A 22,714-nucleotide genomic window follows, 5' to 3' on the forward strand; every position below is an offset into this window, starting at 1 on the left:
ACCACTGCTCAAGGAGACAACATTATCCACGGGCTATGAAAGGTTCAGTGAGCCCAGGAGTGGTGTTCCTCCCTCCCAACCCAGCCGGTGTCTGCCTCTAGTGCCCCCTCCTCCTGCTCCCCTTGATGGGGAGGTTCTCTTGGCCATGCCTGCAGAACAAATCTCCCTTGGGTGTTGAATGAGAGGTAGAGGCAACTGGGAATTCTCTGTGCCTGTCCCACAGCAAACAATGAGGAACTCCAACTGCCCAGTTCAGTGCTGTTTCAGATTTTATTTATACGTTTAAGGACAGGGAAATGGCTGTAAAATTTGCATTTAACAGTGAGTCGAGGTTCCTAAAATTCTTAACCCTGGGGTTTAGTATCTAGTATTTTAGCGTGGGCTTACGTAAAATTAGGAAGTGCTCTTTAGTTTGGCCAATAGCTGGGAGACCTTGTGGCTTCCTCTTCAGTATCAAGATCTCAGTCTCCTGAAGTTTGTGAGACCCAATAAACAGCAGAAGGTACAGCCAAAGCTCAGGAGTGATACTGACAGTAAGCAGGTTTCTATTAGTGCCTATTCCACTCTCAAGAAATGCATCCCACTTCAGTTTTCCTTCTACTTCCACTTATTCTCCTAGTCTCAACATCTTTACCTTCATACTTACAGACTACGCATTAGAAAGCAGGGATGTTATGCTGGAAGAGTTAATTGCGTATTATCATGAAGAAGGATTGGACTCTTTGTTCTGCTTTAGGGTTTTTTTGTTCATACAGCAAAATAGGTATAAATCCAGAGGTGATCTCACATCTAAAGGTATAATTTAAGTAAACATGTTTTTCTAGATCTCTTTCTCCCCTTCCCTTTCCCTCTCCCCTGTAACCTTCCTCTCATTCTGTTACTTTCCTTTTGGATGGTGGGAGGAGATGGGACGGGAGCTCGTTTGGCAGCTCGTGCCCCTCCAACTTGACTTTAATGAGATGATTTGCCAAGGCAAACTCCTCATCATCCAGCATGCCATCTTTGTCGATGTCAGCCAGTTTCCAGATCTTGCCCAGCACCGTGTTGGGCAGCTTAGACCTTACCATCTCTTTCTTGGCGTTGGCACCAGTTATTTTACCGTCGACAGGTGAGAGTGTGTAGAAGATCTCGTCGTACATGGGCTTGTCCCTGGCCACCACCCACTCGGCGTCGTCGATGCCTTCGCCGGCGCCCTCACCGTAGCCGTGGCCGAAGGGGCCGTGCAGGGTGCCCTCAAAGGCTCCTCCCTTCACCATCTGTGTGGGCCGCTGCGACTCCTCCTGGCGCACGAGCACCATGAGCTGGGCGATGTCGTTGGCCAGCATGTCTTCCACGGTCTCCAGCAGCTTGCTCTTCAGAGGCTGGAACTTGCTGAAATCCTGGGCTTGCAACTGATCCTGAAAGCGGGACAATACGGTAGGGGGTGAGCGATGTGGCCATACACAGGGCACTAACAGTGGAGTGGCTGTGGTTTGGCTCAGACTGTTGCTGCAGAGCGGGAGGAGTGGGGAGCTCAGAATTTGCCCCTGCCTGCCTTGCTCCTCAGCAAAAATTATGTTCCCAGCTTACAAAGAAGGGCTAGGTGGTACAAGGAAGGAAAGCGGTTTAAAGGCCCAGAAGATCAAATGAGTCTTCTCCTTTCCAAGCTACACACAGATGCAATCTCCTTTAAGACCAAATTGTTCAAGGTAAACTGGTTGTGCAGCTCTTGTTACATCCTCCAGCCAATGCTCTGCATTCCCGCCCCCTCTGCACTCTGGGAAGGAGACACCACTCTGGCAAAAGACTATTTTGCTCATCCTACAGTGCATCTTTCAGATGCTGTAAAGACAGCAGCACGTCTGCAAAGAGGAGAGCGTATCTTTAGAACACAGCTCAGTTCCTGTAATCATTACAGCTAAACAAAACCGTTTTGTGCAGGCCTTACAGATAACTCTCTTCTTCAATTTTTATTGCAAAATGACCTGCAGCTTTATCCTTCACCCTCTACTCATTAAATCCACTCTGTTAACTTCTATTGGGTTGGTATAGTTATTTTTAAACACACATTTTTAACAAGCAGTGAATGGGATCTTCTCTTGGATATGCTCCATAGATCTGACTCTCGAGAACTTATGGAAAATATACTTCTAAAAAAAAACCAGAGCAGATGCTGTGTTTTCCATAGGGAGCTAGTAATGACTTCAACAGCTAGCAACTCAGAACAGGTTTCTGCTTGGAGTGGAGCCATGCAGCAATGTAGCTGCATCCAGCATTGTTTGAATATACAATATAAGGCTCTGATCCAAGGTCCTTTGAAGTGTTTGACTTACATGAATGCTGGGTCAGGTCTCAGCTCTGCAGAACAGAAAACCTGCTTCTCTGCTTAAAACAGAAAAGGGGCTTTATAGAAACAGGGTGAAGTAGGAGATTAAAAAAATACAGCTTCTGAGGCTGGGGGCACGTGTAGACTTTTCAGCACGTAGCTTTCCTTTTAATATAAATTAGCAGCACTCTTAGGCCTGAAAAATTTGTAAATGGAACCTGGAATCAAAGAAAAATAGAAGAAGTAATTTGCCATGAACTGTCAGGCAAAGACTTGAGAAAGGAAGGCAGCTGTAGCTTCACATGAGCTCTGTGTTCAAGAAATGTTCATGCCCAAATATAGCCTGCACGTATTTCAAGGCCCATTTCAACGTTACAACAGGCCTCTCCCATAAGCAACAATTGAGGTCTACGTGGCTTCTGTCATGTTCCCTGTGGTTATGCCAATGTTCTTTCCTTGTATGTTTGGTGCTCTGTCCAAGATGCCACTGCTTACCTGCATCTTTCTCAGGTTAGGGAAGTCTCCTGGTGAGATCTGATGCTCTCGTTCGATCCGGGCATAAATCTCTCCCAAGTTGTTAACAAGCTCTTTCTTTTTATTGTCCTTCCCAAACACTGAGGGCATTTCCTTCTTTAAGGAACTGATGATGTAAGCATGGACCTGAAGGGCATTAAACGATATGGAATAAAGAAGATAAGTGTCAAAGGCACATCAGGAAATTCACCCCAGCATAATCTGTGCCTAAGACTCAACCCCAGCTTGTCCCACCCTGAAGAGCAAGCTCAACTCCTCAGCTTGCCTGTACCTCCCAGTGATTCCTCCAATGCCACGTGCTGCTCAGCTGTGCTGAGACAAGATGAAGAGCAGTGTATGAGTCCTGGGCATACAGATGGTAACATTCATATGCACTTCCTGGAGAGAGTCGTGGTTGGGTTGGTGTGGGGTTTTTTTCTTCCAATGGGCCTGGCCTTCTAGGGAATAGTCCCTTTCCAGTCCAACCAAACAGACAGCTTTTGGAGATCTCTAGACTTTGTTCAAATTTTCAGTACAAGTTCTTAACTTACATGACATTCTGGCTTTTCTTTTTTGAGTGCTGGACCAAGTGCTTTCTCTTGCACTGAAACCTTTTTTTAGGGATCTCTCTTCTCAATTGATATGGGGTTCCTCTGTGTATTCTGAGGGGCTTCATTCAGCTCATTTCAAATATTCAGATATATGGCAGGCTTATTTGCCATTCTTGTGGGCCTCCATCTCCTCAGCATCCATTTAAGCCAGGTATCTCTCCTGACCAAGAAAATTTAAGGCAAAAGACCTAGAGATTACCAGTTCTCTTGGTGGGTGACTGACATACTGAATTGGTCCTAATTCTCATGTTTCTACCATAAAGGAACCGTTTTCCAGACCCCTGTGAGTGTTACCTACTTCAACCTGTGGTTGTCTTCCTCACCCTGGCCTGTCGTGACTGATGCACCCAGCAAAGGAAGAGCATTTCTCCCTCAAAATGCACAGGACTAATATGGTGGGTTTGAGTGAAATGGGATGGAAAAAGAGGGAGGATCCACCAGCTCTGCAAGCCCATTTGGCCAAAACCACTTCCCCATAGGCTGCGTGCCAGAGAAAGCCCGAAGAGATGCCTGTGGGGTTCTGTGCCAGCACCTACCTTGGCCAGCCGCGCTCGCTTGATGAGGTCGTTGAGCTTCCTGAGGGCAGCATTACGAGGCAGGCTCTGGATGTCCCGGAACAGGTCCTGCTCCTCCGCCTCAAACAGTTTGCGGTTGTCGGGGATGAGCAGCGGGTGGGACCAGAAGGAGCCAATGTAGACCCTGATGACCTCGGGAGTGTTGACTATCTTTCCCAAGGACCACATGAGGGCACCGTACACCCGCATCAGCTGTTGAGTCTCTATCTGGTCAGCCTTGTTGAGAACAACCCTCATCTTGTCCTCATGGTTCTTCAGAGCCTTGATGACCTCGGAGAATTCATCTGAGATGTCCAGCTTGTGCGCATCAAAAAGGAGAATGATGCGGTCAACCCTCTCTGCAAACCACTCCAATACAGCAGCAAAGTCATAACCTGCAAGAGGTGGAGGAAAACAGAGATGCACATATTGGGAGCCCAGAAGCCTACTTGCTGTACCTGACCTATGCCATTCAAGGGTAAGCTTGCAAAGGCGAAGCTTCCTTAGTAGATCAAGTACCTTCACAGAATGACAGAGGTTTGAAAGGACCTCTAGAGATCATCCAGTCTGATCCCCTGCTAAAGCAGATTCATCTACATGAGGTCGCACAAGAACATGTCCAGATGGGTTTGAAAACCTCCACACCCTCACTGGGCAGCCTGTGCCAGGGCTCCCTCACTCCCACAGTTTTTCCTCATGTTTAAATGGAATTTTTTGTGTTCCAGTTTGTGTCTGTTACTCCTTGTCCTGCCACTGGACACTACAGAGAAATGTATTGCTCCATCCTTCTGACATCTACCCGTCAGGTACTTATAGGTCTTGATGAGGTCCCCCCTTAGTCTTCTCTTCATAAAGGAAACACAGAACATCATTCCTTGTACCAAAGAAGGCAGATATGAAGCCCTGTCCTTCACACTGAAACATCCAAGATGCACACAGTTAAGGATAGCTCTCCTCCACATTAAGAGATCACCCAAAGAAATCTTGAACTTATGCTACAGATGTGTCACAGTTTGACATGGAGCTGCTTCTGGTAAGGGGGAAGGGGCTGTAAAGATGGCTCCTATAAGAGGTTGCTCAAAACTCTCCCCAGCTCTGAGCCAGACCCACTTCTGGGGCTGAGCCAATTAGCCTCAACAATCACTTTGTAAGAAGTCAGAAGAGAAGGGTTCTTCTTGTTCTTTCTTGTTCTGTCCTTCCTTCTTTTCCATCTGGTGGTGGTGCAAGGAGTTGGAAGAGACAGAGAAGCAACCAAGTGGACTGCAAGGTCAGTGAGGAAAGAGAGGAGGAGGTGTGCTGGAGCAGAGACTCCCCTGCATTCTACAGAGAGGACTGGTGAAGCAGAGATTTGCTTGCATTTTGTTAAAGACCCTGCATCAGGGGCAGCGACTCGCTTTGCTAAAGACCCTGAATCAGGGACAGTGACTATGCCCAGAGGAGGTTGTGTCCCAGGGGAGGAACCTTGTATCAGAGCAGGGGAAGAATGCCAGGAGTCTTCCTCATCAAGATCTCTCATTATGAGATCTTAAAGTGCTGGTTGTAGTTTTCTCATCAGCCTGCTCCCTTTTTGCTTTTTGTTCTGTTCTATTTCTTGTAGAATAAACTTTCCTACTTTCCTCTCTGAGTACTGGAGTCTGTTTTGCCCGGAACCATAATTGGCTGCAAGCTCTCCCTACCCTTGTCTCAATCCACAACAACCTTGCTTATCTTTTCTTCCTCCCATCTTGCTAACAAGGGTAGGGGTAGATGGGGGGCACTGGGTGAGAGACTGTTGTGGTGTTTCATTGCTGGCTGGGCAAAACCAAGACAAGATGCTTCATTCAAATGCGTATCATGGGGAAGCTGCTATATTCAAATAGCTACTGTGGAAGTCTTGCATGTGGCAACAAGAGAAGTCTATGAATTAAACCATCAGCATAGCTTACAAAGGCTGTAGAAGACTGGATAATTGTGATACTTGCACTCAGACTTGTCTTAGATGTGTATCTCTACTGCTTAATAATTCCTAGGTCTTGTCTGGTTGGGCAAGATTACCTTTGTTCCATCCAATTAAAAACTCAGGATGCAAATAACCTGCCTTACCTGAGTAAGCATCCTGCCATACCTGCTGCATGTGCACAAAGCAAAATGATTGGTGTTTACTTTGCTAAGTACTTGATGCTTATAAGACAGCACTGCTGTGAACACAAGAGGTGGACTCCAGGGGCCAAGACTGTGTTCAAATTTCAGACGCCTCAGAAGTAAGGATAACGGATGCACAGTGTTACCTGGGTCCAGCTCTAAGCGATATAGGACACGAGAAATAGTATGTGTGGAGATGTTCTGAAAACAACAGTAATGACAGCAACAAAATGACCTTCCTTCCTAGCTCACAGAGAGACTGGTGCTTTCCCTCTGCTCTGTCAGGCTGTGAAATGTTTGGGGTTATCTGTGTTGCCGGAGTGCTGCACGCTGTTAGGAGAGAGCATATGCTATTTGCATCCAAACCCTTCAATGTACTATTTTAATCTTGGCTTTCATGAATAAATGTATGATAATTAGTTCAGTGCTCTCTTCTCCCCCACACACATTTTTTTCTTTCTATCATCTCCAAAACCTAGAGGCGATTTATTCGCCACTGACCTTTTCTCCCTTGTGACTAAGCAAACTGGAGTGAAATCCTGGTTCTCGAGTCAGGTGTAAAGCCTGAGTGAACTTTCCCTTCAGCTACATAACTGCAAAGTACTGTTACTGGGTGGTATTTTGCTTCAGTTGATTATAGTTCACATGAAAAAAGGAGGTTGGGAAAGGAATGCTCTTGGATGTGGACAGCTTGCTCTGTTCTTTTCCATGGGATCTACAGAAATCATAGATGGAAGGGAGAGACTTTTGTCCAGCCCAAGTCTGATCCTCTTACAATTGAAAAAAACCTCAGTCCTGCTTGCTTTCAGATATTAACAGCCATTTTCACCTTAGGTATTCTCACTGTAAGAAGCCCCCAGGCCTAATGGCACAGCTGCTGCAAAGCACTGAGTGCTGCCTCCTTCCCAAATTGTGCTAGGAAGAACTGGCAGTGAGACCAAGTCACTGCCAACACCACATTTCACGCAGACTAGGTTCAGGCTGTAAGCTGTCCCTTTGCAAGCAGATCAATGACTTTGCAAAAGGCGACATCTCTCCCAGACTTTGCTAAAAGTAGCATGCACCCTCACACCTAATGTTCAGTCCTGCCTGGGCTGCCCTGCGAATCCTCTAGCATAGCAGAAGAGTTTATTGTTCATACGCAGAGCTACACAGCTTGCTTTTTCACTACGGAAGGAATGAGTCAGAGCAACTTTGTTTGGAGATGTTTGTGCATTTAATCTCATCAACTCTCATCGACTGGGATGCTTTCTTGTCAAGCTGGTGTGCTTGATTTGCACCATGACTGCCGTTTCCAGCCTTTTTCTTGGGTGGATCAAGATGAAATAGTCATGCTCTCTAGGGCACCTTTAATGCTAAAGCGATGTCCTGTCACAGATCATGTGGATGGTCTCCCTCTGACAGCAGAGAAAAAACTACTGTTAAGCTCTCTCTTTTGTGTTAACAGGGGCTGGGATGAAGTGGAGAAAGTGTCTGCACCTGACATGCAGCCCATCTTAAGAGCGATTCAGTAAAATTTGAACCGATTATTTGAAAATGAAAAAACAAACAGGGGGAGGGCATAAAAAGGTGGTCTTGTGGTTTTGATGTTAGCTAAGCACTTGAGAGACTGACTTTAGCCCTTCGGTCTGCCTGTATCTCAGGGTTTGTACAGAAGTTATCTTTAGGTGTTTAGCTCTGTTGATTTTTATCACTTATGACATATCAAGTCTTGACCCACAGTAGTACTTCTCTTTCTGTGAGTCTCTCTTTCCTACTCACAAATAAGATTGTTGTTCTGCTCAACAAAAAAAGGGGATTACTACCTGTTCAGACCTTTCATATGTTCACAGCTGCTACAGTATCATATAGTGAGTCTTGACTATCCCTGTGGACTTCATTAAATGTCTAGATTGATCAGTGGACTTTCTTTCCCAGCTACTTTGCATCTTGGGAGATATTCTCCTGACAGCTGTCCTGCGTCTCTCCATGAAAGAGAGAACAAAGCCCTGGGAAGTAACAGTTGGTGATGTTTCACAGCACTCACGACAGCATGGATTCATCAGCATCCCATGCTGGGACAAAAGCCCAACCCACACACTCCTCTTGCATGTCCCGCTTGCTTTGGAGCTCAGAGAGCGTGTGAGACTTCTCCTGTTGGTGCCCAGCTAAGCAAGAAACCTCTCTCTTTGTGTGCCGTTCTAACAAGTGCCCATCACACCCGCATTCTCCTGTATGGAGGTACTTGGCAGGAAAACCAAGGTGTAAGTGTATATATTTTGAAGTGTCAGGACACTTTTTGAAGGAAAGAGAGGAAAATTACTGAGTATGATGTTGTTTCTTAACATGTAAGCATGACGTGGAAAAGGCAGATGGGACAGACCTCTGTTTACAGCTATCTACTTGGAGTCACTGTCTGTGGAAGCATTTGGTCACCCAGACAAATGCCTAGAGAATTGCTACATAGGTGATTCATAGGGTTGATATTTAGTTCTGCTTTAAGGATATGAAAGAGTAGACTGTTACTAAAACATTTGGGTAGCAGGGTGAGAGTGTAAAACTCTAAGGGCAAGCTATTAATAAAATGTTTCAAAATAAGGTCTTAAATTCATATTTTCATGTTTAGTTCAGAGATCTTATTCTCAGAGGACTCTTCAATAGCACATTTTGCCTGACTCCTGCCAGAGCTGGAGGTGCTCAACACCTGAAAACATACGAAGCTCATCCTATAACTAAATCTAAGCGTTATATGCTCACTTCGATTTTCTGCTCTTTTTTATTTCAGAGATGCATAGGGCCTGACTCTTTCTTCTGGCAGTTTATTAGTGTGTGAGCTTAGACCAAGAACTGATCTTGATCTACAGTCAAATTAGGAGCTTTGGAAGCATCCCCTCGCTCATGCCACTGCAAATGCGTTACATCTCTTTACATCCTCAGTTAGAGTTGTTGGGTGTTGCTAAGGCCTCTCACAAAAGCTGCCAGTTACTATCTCTGAGTTGGCAGCGTTTCAGTGATGGGCGAAGCTATCCATGGAACATAGCACAGTTTTACAGCGAAGTGACAGGGCATTTGGGAAGCCATCTGCTTGCCAAGGCTGCATACAGGCAAACCCATTATTACAGGGATGTACAGACAGAAATGTAAAAGGGAGAATTTTCTGTTCAGTCATTTCTGTTTGTAGTTGTGCTCATGTTTCTTTTCAAAAACATGATGCATATTTAAACATTCTCTAATATCACTGATGCAGCTCCTTTCACAACCTCCAGATAAGGTGAACATGGACAGAAAACTGAATCCCAGCCATGCAGTACTAGGAGGACGAGATGAACACGATAAGAATTTTCTGCTATCAGATGTTTTTCGTGGGACAGATTTCCTTCTGACAGTGTGAAAAAGACTCAACAGATTTAACACAAAGCTGACGAGTCAGCGGGACTGTCAGTGCGTTCAGCCTACAGAGAAAATGATCTTCTTGCAGACACCCTGCAACTAAGACTCCATAAGGCAGGCTGGCTTAATGAATACTTGTCTGTGCAGTATTGGAATACCCAGCAGCGTGTGTTTCCCTCAGATCTGGTAGGATTATGCAATTAGATTTCTGTCAAGTCAGACCAGGGATGATGCAGTCTTGCTGACTGTGGGAAGATGGATGATACCTGACCCAGCAGAAAATCTGCCTGGCTGTAACATTTTAAAGACAATTTAAACCTGCAATGAGTGCACATGTATTGGTTCAGCATTTCTCACTATGCAGGACTGGGTTGGTTTGTTTGCCTGATAGTAAGCACACTATTGGGTGTCTTGTCTTGTGGTACCATGGCCACAGCCCCTGTGGCAGTGGAGTGCAGGTAGGATTGAATGGGAGTAGTAAGGTCAAGAACTACTGAAGAACCCAAAGCTGCTGCCTTGCACTAGATATCTCACAGCTTGCTGTCACTATTGCTTTAAATTGTGCTACTGCTTTTAGCACTTCACCTCTTTCCTCCTGAATTTTAGTCACTGGAAGGTCCCTTCTCGTCCTCCTAGCTGGTGTTATCCAGACATTAAACTGGATCGCAGTCCTTGGTAGGACAGAGATTTATGGCTGTATCTCTATTTGTCAACTGATAGAAGGGCTCTGTATGTGTAAGGATGGCATCAGAGGATCAGATAGTTGCCACAATGAACACTGACTACCCAGACAGAGAGCCACTCCTGGAGGTGAAAAGAATGCCTAATGACTTGATCTTAATTTTTAAATTGAACAAGAGTGTTTGGAGGCTTAGTCTAACTGGTCACAGTGATGTCCTGCCTAAAAGGCCTTCAAAGTCTAGGGAAGAAGACTAAGTCATGGCAAGACATGCAGACAGCCCCCACTGGAGGGGGAGAATGTGCCAGGAGGGGCAGGTGTTATGTGTGACAGATGGCTGTAAGCAGAGAAAAAAGGCGACACAATGGTCTGAAGAAGCAAATGAGGAGAGGAAGGGAGGGAGAAGTGACACATCCCATGGAGGACAAAGTGAGTGGGAAGCAGAGCGGTGGCTGTTGTGGGACCCAGGGAGGGATGGCACAGTGGAGAGAGGAGGGTGCTAGGGAAGAGTAGGAGGGATGAAACAGCTGAGACTGGATGGAAGAACAGTGCTTTGGGCATGTTCCTCTTATGGTGAGGAGCTGGTGATGCCCACAAGGAGTGGATAGAGGGGAAGATGAAAAGTGAGGGATAGGTATTGGATAGAACTCACTGCAGCTCATCCCAAACCATCTTTGCAAAAAGCTGCCATATCCCTTTCTGGAAGTGGCTGCCTTCCAATAAAGATTCCTCTAATGTCTATCTGTGGGTGTGCTGGGAAGGAGACATAAGTCCTTCAGGATGAAAAGATTTTTATGAATGTTCTAGAGCAGGCCTCAGCTTGCTGATCACTTCTGCCTACATTCAAAGAAATAATCTGTCCTGGAGCTGCTGATTCATAGCACTGGGAGTTACATCCTTCAGCCAGTGTTCTGAATTTCTCCCCTGCCTCAGCACCAAGAACCAATGGAAATGTTATGTATGTTTTGGAGACTTAAAGGTTTCCAAAGCAAAGGCAAAAGGATTCCAAGCACAGCAAATCTGCCTATGTTCTCAGAAAGATGGATGGCTGTCAGATTTCTAACACTAACATTTACGATTCTATGATTTACATGAACCAGCACTTAGAGAGGCAGTCTATATGGCCTTTTACAGGGTTTCAGGATTGGGAAGAGATCAGGAGCTGGACAAGACTCTTATTTAACATTAGTGGAAAATGAGTGAAACTTCACTAGACTTATTCAAATCAAGTGGAGTGAAACTGTTAGTGGAAAATGAGTGAAACTTCACTAGACTTATTCAAATCAAGTGGAGTGAAACTGAAGACAACATTGTCCAGAGCAAAGTTTCCTTATAACAACCTGTTTAGCTGCTATGTATACAGAGCAGAACTCATCTCCTCTACTGGTCACACGTTTATCTCTGTCATTTTATGCACCAAGAGTTTCCTCGTGCTTGGGCCAATCCTGAAAACAGTTCCTAGACATGCTTTAAGACCTCAGAAAGCATCGGCATATATATGCTTTCCAGAGAGGTCAGTGCACAGCAGTGCTGATGCATAGCTGGAATTCCAAGGAAGTTTTTTTTACTATGGTGTCCACACACACTCAGTTCTCCCAATACACATAGTTTAAGAAGAAATCATGTTTGAAAACTTGGCCTGAAACTGCCATCAGTCACTGGTAGTTGCTACCAGTGACCAGGAAACACAGTCCCTTTCCATTGTTACTCAGGATACCCAAAGAATACACGATAGGCATAAATAATGCAAATTGATGAGATACTGATGGGCATGACTATCTTTCCTTGATTAAATGGATATCTAGGATGTTTCTGAAGTGCAAGACAATAAAATGTACAAATCAAACAGCTGTTCTAATAAATCAAACTAGTTTAGTAACACAAAGTGCTTGCTGTACGTTAACAGGAGTGAAAAAAGCAAAAATTTGCACAGCCCTTTCCATCTGTGTCTACTTCACCTCTGTTCTTTTGTGTTATTTTCTTTTCTCTCTGAGTTTTAGAACTGCAAAATATATCAGTATTTGCAATGCAAAGCATGAAGACAGTCCCTCTCCCTGAGCAAAATCATGGTTTGGTCTTCCCAAACTTCAAATACCTTCTTCAGTTTTTGCTTCTATCCTGCTTTCAGGTCAGGACTTAGGCTCGTGGCTTAGAATCAAGGTATTTCTAGGAGTAAAAAGGAGGAGAACTGTGCAGATTTTCTGTTCATTTTTGTGTTGCTCTTAGAGGAAGTGCAGAACCGTGTGACTGTAGGAGCTGAGCCTTTCAGCAGAACAGTATGTGTTTGTGAGCCTGTGATAAAATCAGGCAAGTTGGCAAAGAGGCTACTGCACTGCAGTAATGGAGTTGACATGTGAAGTCAAAAGCAACCAGTGCACTTTCACCCTCCCAGGCGGAGTGAAATACCAAATATAAGCAAACATCACCAGTGGGGAGTACTATAGCAAATAATTGAAATGCCTCCCTTTTAGAGGCTTTCAGGGTGGATGCTTTCAGTTGTGTATAATGCTGTTGCTAGAACACGTGACAAAACTCTTTGGAAAAAATATTTTCTTGTTGCCATTGTACCCTAAACAAATGGGAGAACATCAATTCCCTTGGTGTTTATCTTTTCCTTCCAAGTGTGGCTATTTGAGACACAGTCCAAGAGCTCTGCACTGCTTAAGACTGTTGCCATTAGCATTTTTCTTCTTGCTGTCAGGCTGGTGAGTGACTAAATATCCCTGGTGCTGAAGCTGCTGGTCATTTGGGAATTCTCCCTTCCCAGGAGACGCAAAAAGGCTAGTGTGGGGGACTTTTTTTTTTCCTTGGCTATGGGAAGCCTGGACTGCACTGCAGCCAGCAGAATTGAACTGGGTGGAAGGCTGGAAAAAGGCTGGAAGAGTGCATACTGGAAAGAAAGCTTATGAGAATGACAGTGCCAGGCAGTCCTTACCTTCCGGCAAGGACCTTGTGCTCGTTGCTAAGATAAAAGGAGGAAGCAACATACACAGGGTGAAGACGAAGTAAGTGCTCAGGAGGTACTGCCATGAAACAGGGACCAAATACAACTTGGCCATGGCATCACTGAACTTGGCAGAATTGGATTTGCTCAGCTCAGGGCACATGTAGGTTGAGACTGACGGTTAGCAGAGCATGTAAGGCCCAGCCCCCCTGGGACAGCACTGCTGCCGAAGCACCCAAGCTGCTGTTACCAGGTGGCTCAATTAGCACGGCAGACTGCACAAGATGATGAATTATGAGGAAGTCCTAACTCCTGCCCTGGCTCTGCTGTATCATGTGACCTGACCTGTGGTCCTCCTCTTTGCCCTCATTTATTTCACTAGTCATCCCTTTCACATGTTTTTTAACTCAGCAGCATGGCCTGGGCTCACTATGTGACACCAGAACAGCATTTTGCAAATGGATTAGTATCCATATTATTAACAAATTGTCAAAGTAGCCAAGGCTGTGCTGCTTTGGTACAAATACCTCCTACTCTATGAGCACCTCTGCAGCCTGCTGCTGCCTCACACTCAGCTGGAAACAGGAAAAGAATGGAGGACACTGAGGGACAAGGCAATGCAACGACTAGTTCTTTACATGTGGATGTAGATTCATACCCTAGTAGCTGGAAAAAAGAGACCGGAAGAGAAATGGCTGTTCTCCAGGCAAGAGTAATACAGAAGCAGTGAAGGGCAGGATGCTTTAGGTCATGATGCTTCTCATCAGGCCTGGAAATGAAACCTGCATACCCTAGCAGTCTGGCTACCCATCTCTGACACCATCGGTGCCCACCTCAAAGGATGGCGTGAGTCACAGTAGCTCAGCAAGACAAATCATTGGAGGCAGCTCCCTGGCTATACTTTTTACCAGAGCCTGAGAGCAGCAGCAACAGCTGTGTCAGTGCTGGTGATCTCATTGCATGCCAAGGAGATGTGGAGCTCTGACAGACTGCATCACCCTCAACTGCCGGACAGCCCTAAACCTGCAGGTCTCCTGCTGAAAAGTTTCCCCGGGCTGCTCTGTTGGGGGGAAGGTGGTTATTATGGTCGTGCAGCGGTGTTCTGGACGAGAGCCAGTGCAGAGCTGTGTTTCTCCGTCACACAGCATTCCTTGGAGGAAAGCTGGCTCCTCATTTGCAAAGCCCTGCTGCTAGCACTGACACTGGTGTGCTGGTGCATCTGCGTGCTCTCTGCCTGCTGGGAAGGGACTGTGTTAGCTGTCATCTTGGGCTTTCCAACACCAACAAGGCAGGGAGTTTAATTCAGAGTTGAGTTCAAACAAACAAAACGCTTCAGAACCTGCTCTTGGCCCCTGAATTGTTCCTTTAAACCAAATTTCCTTGCTCCAGCTCCTTGAAACACAGATGCAATAACAGGAACAGCTATTGCTTTAAAATTCAGGGGTATAAAGTGGCCATCACGGATTGCTAAGCTTTGATATCACGGTATTCTGCTAAGCTGGCACTGTATAGATTAGCTAATGCTCTTGACGTCTAATGGGAAAGGAGACAGACTTGTGATGTTCCCAGTGAGAGGAATTTCCTATTTTTAGAAATGCTGCTAGTTCTCATGAGATGGGTAGGCTGGGAAAGCCTGCCACATCTTTTGCATCCTTACTTTTCCTCTCAAATTTAGGACAGAAAGCTGATTTACTATCCAATCCCTTCCCTGACCTTGTATCACAGGTACTTCAGTCCAAGGGTCTGAAAATCTACTACTAACAAACAACAGGGCTAAGAAGAGCTCCCCTGATCCCAGCAGTTAAGAAACTTCAAAATGTGTCTTGGGCAACCTGTGTAAGACTCCCTCAGGTATTGCTTCATTCCCAAATTAAATCTGAGCAGGCTGGAAAGGTATTGAAGGGCATGTGCATGCTGTTGTGTCAGCAGTTTTTAGCACTATCTTATTTTCTGCCTAAAAAACATTACTGCTCTATCTGCCTCCAAAACCAACTTGCTAATGAGGGTAGCTTGCTCATAAGCTTGGTGGCACAGACACCAGCCTCATCATTTTTTCCTATTCCTCTTCCATGGGAGCTTGGAGGTGAGCACTCCTTTTCAAACACCAGCTTCCTTGAGATAAGCTCATGTCAATGCCTGGCAGCAGCCCTGCTAAACATAAGCACCTCAGCCCTTTTTTGACTCTTTCTGCTCCCAGGACTGGATCCCCTGGAAATTGCTGGAGTTCTGCCAGCTTCAACAAAGCTATGTTGATCTAAACTAGATGAAGATCTTGTCCTGTAGCTATTGAAAGCCCATCTGACATGGCCCACATGAGCCGTTTTGGTCTGTTCTGCATATAAATGGTCGCATAGAGATATCCCACCTCCTCTGTACCTTTAAGTCTTGTGATTAAGTCAGTTGACAGCCAGGTTGTGACAACCTCCTTGTCTAATTGGAGGTGTAGCAGAGCAAACTCCTGAGATGGTAAGGATGAGCAGGAGGCAGCTGTACTCCATCTACATTTCTCTCCTCCTGGCAAAAAGGCCAGGTGACCACACACTGCAGTCACAGGGCCAATACACACTTAATTGCACTAAGGGCAGAAAAGTTGTCCAGGAAGAACTTCCCCACACACTGAGACAGAGCTCCAGTCCTAGAAATGTATTGGTATATCGTGCGAAAGCTTACAGAATTGGGACTACCATTTAGCCTTCTCTGCTTATGAGGAACATTCCCTCAGCTGTCCCCAGATGTCTGGAGAGGCATTATTGGCTCAGGTCAATGTGCACAAGTGCCTTTCCCAAAAGCACACAGCTGTGCATCAGTGTGTTCTGGCACTGCTGGCATTTATACCAGAGTAGCTGCGGGAACAGGACACCAAGGCCCACTGGGAGGCTTATAGAGAAACTTTGCCAAAGGAGGAGTAAGAAGTGCCAGTATGTTTTGCAGGAGGATATTTTTGGTAATGGAAATAAAAGGAAAATAGGAAAATCTTGCAATATATGTCAGGATTTGAACTGGTGAGGAGATTTGGGAAAGGGTCTATAAAAACTTCTTTTGAGACTTGAAATGGGTCCATTTTGAATCTCACTAGAATTTTTAAGGAAAAAAAAATATTTCCTCCTAAGCAGGTTTTCTTCACTGTGATAGTTCCACTACAGAACTGGTTGCTTTTGGTGGCATTTTTTGACTGAAAAAAATGTTTACATCATGTAATTTTTGCTAATGTCCATTTCTGCTGAAGGGAGGAACACTTGCACAGCATGTTTTTCAACCTTGTGATGCTTCTGAGGCTTGCACAACTTGCTACCTTCTGTAGACTGCCTGGAAAGAATTTGTGATCCCCTAGCAGTGCAGAGACCCATATTGAAAAAGCTTAATGCAAGTTTTCAACTAACTCTAGCTGTGCTTCGTAGCTGTTTTGATGCTTCTTTAGCTAAGGACCCTATAGTGGAAGATCCAAGTAAAACAAACAAGACCTGGCTCTGTGCGAGGTGGCTGCTCAATTCAAAGAGAAAAGGAAGTTTTCAAGAACAAATTCAATGCAAAGGAGTGTTATGCCTTTCCCACTTTTATGACTCATCAGAAATCTTATGGGACAGGACACTGAAATACAGGAAAGGCATCAGCACTTGGGTAGAGCCTGCACCACTGTTAATAGGTGGCGTGAGTGATAACTGATCTTCTCAAACTTGAACACTGGGATTACTGATCTGGGCTTTCTTCCAATGAAATGATGCAGAGCTATGAGCTTTGCCTGAAGAACCTGCATGAAACATGAGCTATGCCACCATTACCTTACACAGAGAAAGTGACCACAGATGTTAGGTTTGAAGTATCAGGTCAGGCTGATGCACTCAGAAGTTCACTAAGAGATTCTGTGCTATTCATTAGACCCATTTAGTGTCCCAATATTTCCAGACTGCCCACTGCAATGAGGAACCTGGTGACAACGGCTCCTAAGCCAAAGCCAGTCCAGCATTAGATATAGGAAGCCTGGACAGTGCAATAAACCTGCTAGGTCAGCTGGAAAGAAACTAGGTTGACTGCCATGATAATCTTGCCTATGGCTCATCAATAAGTCACTGAAAGCAAGTGTTTCTGCAAAGCAGATAGGTATTCATTGACTCCTTCTGATGAAATCTGTTCCACTGGGAAATACTGGACTGTGACACCCGTACTGCTGACCTTGTCAGCAACCTTCCCTGAAAACAGTTAAAGTCTCTATAAGCAGATTGCAAATTGAGTCCAAAGGGACACTGGTAAAGTCATGCTGCATCTCTGAAAGGCTCCTACTAGCATTTCTGTCTACAACTTGTACAACTTGAGGCAAAACTCATATGTAGTCCCTTTGGTTTTCACTACTGTCATTTGTAAGAGAACTAAACTCAGGACTTACCTCTGCTAATTCTCTGTTTTTCTCCAGAAAGGATTCCTGGCGTATCAATGACACTGATGCTCTCTAACACAGGATTAGGCAGCTGGGCACAAACAAACCTATGTGAAAACAAATGTGTTTAAAATCAAAGCAACAGGTATTTATGATGTGCTGAACATCACAAGCAGCATAGGACAAGCCAGGTTCTGGTCTCGTTTGAAAGTCTTCCATTAGAGCTTGCAGCTAACGTTGATTTAAAATAAATGAGAACTAAGTATTTTCTCTGACTATTTTGCTGCTTCTGGAACATGGGTTTCAGTCATGACCTATGGCAGGTTTTTTTTATGTGGCCCCCAAATTGTGAATAGTTAATAAAAATGTGGAAATCCAAATACTTTAATTTGCTGTTCAGATTAATTTAAGAATTCCCCTGCAGAGTCCTGAACTCAAGTGAACTGAAATAACTTGGTTAAAAAACCCCATAAACATCAGCAATGTTGTAGTATTTCAGATATTAAGTATTTCGCTCTTTCAGATGTGATCTTAGAGAAAATGTGCTCTTCTAGCACCATGGAAATCCTAAAGCAGAGGCAATGTGAGATCTCAAGAGGTCGTTTGGTTTATCATCCTGCCTCAAGGCAAGATCAATCAGATGTATGTCTAAAGTGTAATAATGCAGACTCCCCAATATTTGCTGGGAGTCTACTCCTTTATTTAATTATCCTTACAGTAAAACCACTCTTTCTTCATGTCTAATCTCTATGTCCCCTGCTACAATGCCTTTTAGTCTCATACACAGTAGATGTTGAAAATGATTTATTTCTGTTTTCTTGTCACAATGTATACTATTATCATCGTGTCTCTCCTCAGTCATTTTTCTCTAAAGAAAACACTTTGAGGTTGTTTCCTCCCCCCGCCCCCTCCCCCCCAATCTCTTTCAGTTCTATCTTGCTGCCTTTCCAGCTCATTTCTAAATCCCTGAAGACTCAGGCAACTTTCCTTTGGATCCTTTCAAACTGCTCCATGTACTTCTTCAGGCATTATGCCTCAAGCTGACGTGGTACTCCAGCTGTGACCTTTACCAGTGGTTAACAGAGTGGATGGATTGCTCCTTATCTTTTACATATGACAGTTCTGTTTATATATCTCACTAAGATATTTGCTTTTTTAACAGCAATATGACACTGTTGACTTAATTCACTTTGTAATTCACTCCTCTGCTGCTCCATTTCTGTGTAATTGCTCTTTAGGTAGTTGCTCCCCATCTTGTATCTCTGCAAATCACTGCCTAAGAGGAGTAACTTGTGCTTTTTCTTAGTGGGTTGCAGCTCATCTATTTCAGTTGTTGGTAACAGCAAAGGACAGTAAAAGCCTATCTGGTTACATGGCTCCCTGTAGAATTTCATGGATAGTCTTTTTGTGACAGCATTGCAGGCAGCTAAAAAAAAAGTCTGTGTTTATGTACACATGCATATTAATAGGGTGGTGTGACATCCAAGCATAAAAAAACATGTTACTGTGGGAGGAGGCAGAACCACATAAAGGATGGGGGTTGGTACAAGGGCCACTACATGCAATCAAGGCAGACAGAGTTGCAGCACTCTGGCTGGTTCTGCTGAAGTCCCTGCAGCTAGAAACTCCTCCAGGCTATGCTACAGCCTCAACCCAATGTCTCTACTCGTATGACTCCAAGAAGAATCTGACAAGAGTTAATCCTTATGGGTTAGACAAGCGTCTTCTCTCCTAAGCTGTCAGCTGCTTCAGATCATGTATTACAGCCTTTCTCTCTCCTACATTCAAAGCTTGGCAACAGAGAGCATTTCTGAATGTTGAACACCTCATGAAGAAGCAGGGGGCTGGCTTGATTCTCCTGTTGAGTACCAGGTACAGGAGCAAGAAAAATTGGCTCAGGAGATCACGTTGTTCCTCTGTCCTACCAGCCCAGGTTTACTGCCCCCTGTTGCAGCCCTGAGCATTCTTTGTGGTCTAACATTAAATGATTCAGGCAGGGGGATTTTCCACCAGTTTCTCCAGTGAAAGTACTCCCCTAGGAGATGTCTGATACCTGGTCAGAGGCCAACGTGAGCACATTCTGGCTCTGCTGGTAAGTTTGATATGGCTGCTGCCTTCCTGCTGTCCCAGCAGAACTGCAGGACCTCAGGGAGTATGACCTAATTCTGTCTGGGGCCATATGAAAGGAAAAATATGGAGCCAAACCAGACTTTCACTACCCCTACAAGCAGACCGCAAGAGTGAAGAAGGAACACGTTATCCATGTGCAGGACCAACATAAAAGCAGGACCAACTCTACCTTAGCTTCCCAGAACCGACTTGGGGTTGGGAGGAACCTTGTAGCCATGCCAACATGATATGAAAGTAATGGCTGAGATTCCTGATTTTGCTCCAGGACCTTTGTGCCAAACAAGTCTTCCTGAAAATGAGGTGTAATCTGTAATCTCTCTGCTGGGATCCCTCCCAAGCTGGGGTACTGCCAGCCAAGTTGGAGTGAGGAAAACAAACCTTTCTCTCAATACCCAGGAACAACCTGGGGCATGGAGAGGTGGGCAACAGACAGGGTACTGCAGAGCTGCTACCCTCCTTCCTGCCACAGGCAACTTGTCAACCTTATCTCTGCCTTAAGAAAGTAGGGGCAGGTGCTGGGAATGGAGAAAGGAGATAGGCTCTGAAAAGCACAATTAACTGCTGTCTTCTAGCCAAATTCTGACTCTTCCCTTGCTTCCTACCAGCTGAAGGCTGGATGCTCATTCATTCTGCTCCTCCACTTAGCTCCCCTGGAGCAGCAGGCTCTGCATCCCCAAGGACAAAGCTCCATGGGCTGCCACCTCTTAGCCAAGAGCAGCACAGTGTGAATGCTACTGCTTTGTGTGGCTCTGTTCCTTTCCCCTGGTGCCTGTAGGCAATCCTTACCTTGAACTACACACAGGTAAAGCAGAATTGGCTACAGTCACTGTCTTAGTTCAGAGCTAAATTTTCTGCTCATAGCCTCCTAGCTGATGTCGGTGCCTTAGCATACACCGAGCAGCAGCAAGATATGTACAAGACAGAGACATCTCTGCATCGTCTCTTGCCAAGAGGCTGGTCCCACAACAGGGCTAAGCATGGGTGGTTTGATCCAGTCCAGTGGGTGCACCCTGCCTTATGTCTGCTAAATTTCGAGCCCTCTGGGTCAATTCTTGCATGTGCTTCATCTCTTAACTAGTTGGATGTGTGACAGTCACATTTCTGAGCTAGCCCTGCTTAGCATGCCCATTTAGAAATGATTATCCCTTTTTTTATTTGTCATCAGAAAATGAGTTAATTAACTGCAGTAGCTACTCTGTGCATTGCTGGATGGACTGCACTGCTGCTGTTGAAATACTGCTGTGCCTCTTTGCCCTGCTGTCCTCACAAGCAATTACTTGGCTTTTTCCTCACACAAGAAGGAAGAGTAGCAGGAGAGTAACAAGCACAGCATGACCCAGTGAACGAGGCTGCTGGATGCAGATTCCTCACTGTATGAAGAGCAGATTGCATGCAGAACACATAAATCAGTCCAGTTCAGGACTGTGCTTTTCTGCCCTCCACATATGGCCCTTTTTACTCCTGATATTGCTTCTCCTCTGTAGTGAAATGACTACCAGCTGTGGTGGTTCTTGGCTATCATCAGAGCTGCTCCAAATGATGTTCTCTTCATCTACTACTTCCCCACTCCAGGCAGGAGACCTGTTAGTTTCTTAGGGAAAACTCACCTTCCTCCCCTGGTGTAAGAAATGGGTAGTCACCCAACCTAACTGTTAGCCAGGTACAGATGTTCTGGGTCCTATAAAATATTCAAAACGTCTCACAGTCTCTCTGGTACAGAATCATGTTGATGTATTTGAACAACGTGACATGTAATGATCAGATATTTCTTCCACAGTCACAATGAGGCACTGTGAGGTTCTCTAGCTAATAGCAACTCCAGCTAGGTCCCTCTTCCCCCCGTGCATTGCTGCAGGTCCTTTCCCTGCCTCATAGCAGCCTACACCAGCACTCTTGTCTGTGCTTACAGGAGATGCAGCACTCTGGCCAACCACTCTCCAAGCTCAGAAGTTAGAAAAGGTGCAAAAGCCCAGCTTTCTTCGTGGTTTAGCTGAGCAGCTGCCATGTTTGCAGTATCTCCCACACTGTGTTTGCAGGGAAGGTGTCAATGACGGGTGTAGTCAGGCAGTTTGTTCCCATCTGCCTGCTGTAGCACAGTTTGTGCTCATCTAGGATATGGGTGTGTGCTGCTGGCTTCCTGCAACGCCTAGATCCAAAACTCAGTATGGCTGGGCTAGGTCTAAGGGTTGGGAAAGGTTACATTTCTCATCTCAGAGCTACCCTTCAACCCTCCTGCTACCTTTTTCTTTTCAAAGAGAAAGACATTAGAACTGTCATCAGCTTGCACCTGATGTATAAGCATCAGAATGGAACCTGGTTTTATTACAACAAGGGATATTCAAGCAATGTTTAAAATGCAAAAAAGCAAAAATGTGCACATTGTGCCACTTCCACCTCTCCACTGACTTCAGTGGCTACATGTGGTTAGACTATTTAGTTTCAGGGAACTGAACTGGTTGCAGAATGGAAGAAGCAAGAAATATAAAAGCAAGGGAAAGCAAAGTTTATTACATATACCTTGTACCTCTAGACTCCTACGTGATGAGCTATGCTGTAGTTTTGGTTTGTTCAAGTAGAATGAAGGTTTGTTCCACTTGAATTTGTTAATTCCCCCTTCGGTGAGCTACTTATGTGTACCTGGTAGGTCTGGAACAGCTTTGCATCAGTCCCATGGAAAGGGCAAAATAAGAAGAATAATGTAATGCCTTGTCCCTTTTAAATTGCTAGCTGTGATGCTCATTAGGTTCTAGCTGTATTCTCCAGAGCAACTAAGTTTGTGAGTACTGACCTGTTCAAAAAGGCATTGCCAAAGGCATTGAGTTTCCTGAACGGTTTTTTGGGATCCACCACCAATGCGTTTCCAGGAACGATTCCTTCCACATCTCCTTGCATAACTGCTATAAAGGAGTCAGTTGTAGGCTCTGGTCCAATCCTCATCCCTGGGAAATCCTGCTCCAGCAGGTACCTGTAGGCGAAAAAGCAGGGTGTGGGCATGAGACGTGCTGCCTAAGTCCCAAATGAGTTGCACTGAAGATTGCAATGTAATTATGTAGCTCAAGAGTATGGATCCTTCCAAGATTATTTTTAGCATCGTCACTGAATCATTTGATAAATGT

General features: G+C 45.0%; 1 protein-coding gene across 1 annotated transcript in view; it reads right to left on the reverse strand.

Annotated features, from left to right (window-relative positions):
* Positions 1-256: 256 nt before the first annotated feature.
* EHD3 (EH domain containing 3) overlaps positions 257-22,714 on the reverse strand; it is a 29,781-nt gene continuing 7,323 nt past the window's right edge. The window contains exons 2-6 of the mRNA XM_010199934.2: positions 22,387-22,563; positions 17,478-17,575; positions 3,966-4,378; positions 2,801-2,965; positions 257-1,397 (exon numbers count right to left, since the gene is read on the reverse strand). Of these exons, the coding sequence (XP_010198236.1) occupies positions 870-1,397; positions 2,801-2,965; positions 3,966-4,378; positions 17,478-17,575; positions 22,387-22,563 (1,381 nt within the window). The 3' untranslated portion in view covers positions 257-869. The remainder of the gene's footprint in view (positions 1,398-2,800; positions 2,966-3,965; positions 4,379-17,477; positions 17,576-22,386; positions 22,564-22,714) is intronic.

Source organism: Colius striatus, chromosome 2 (genome assembly GCF_028858725.1).
Source record: "Colius striatus isolate bColStr4 chromosome 2, bColStr4.1.hap1, whole genome shotgun sequence".
Classification (NCBI taxonomy): Eukaryota; Metazoa; Chordata; class Aves; order Coliiformes; family Coliidae; genus Colius; species Colius striatus.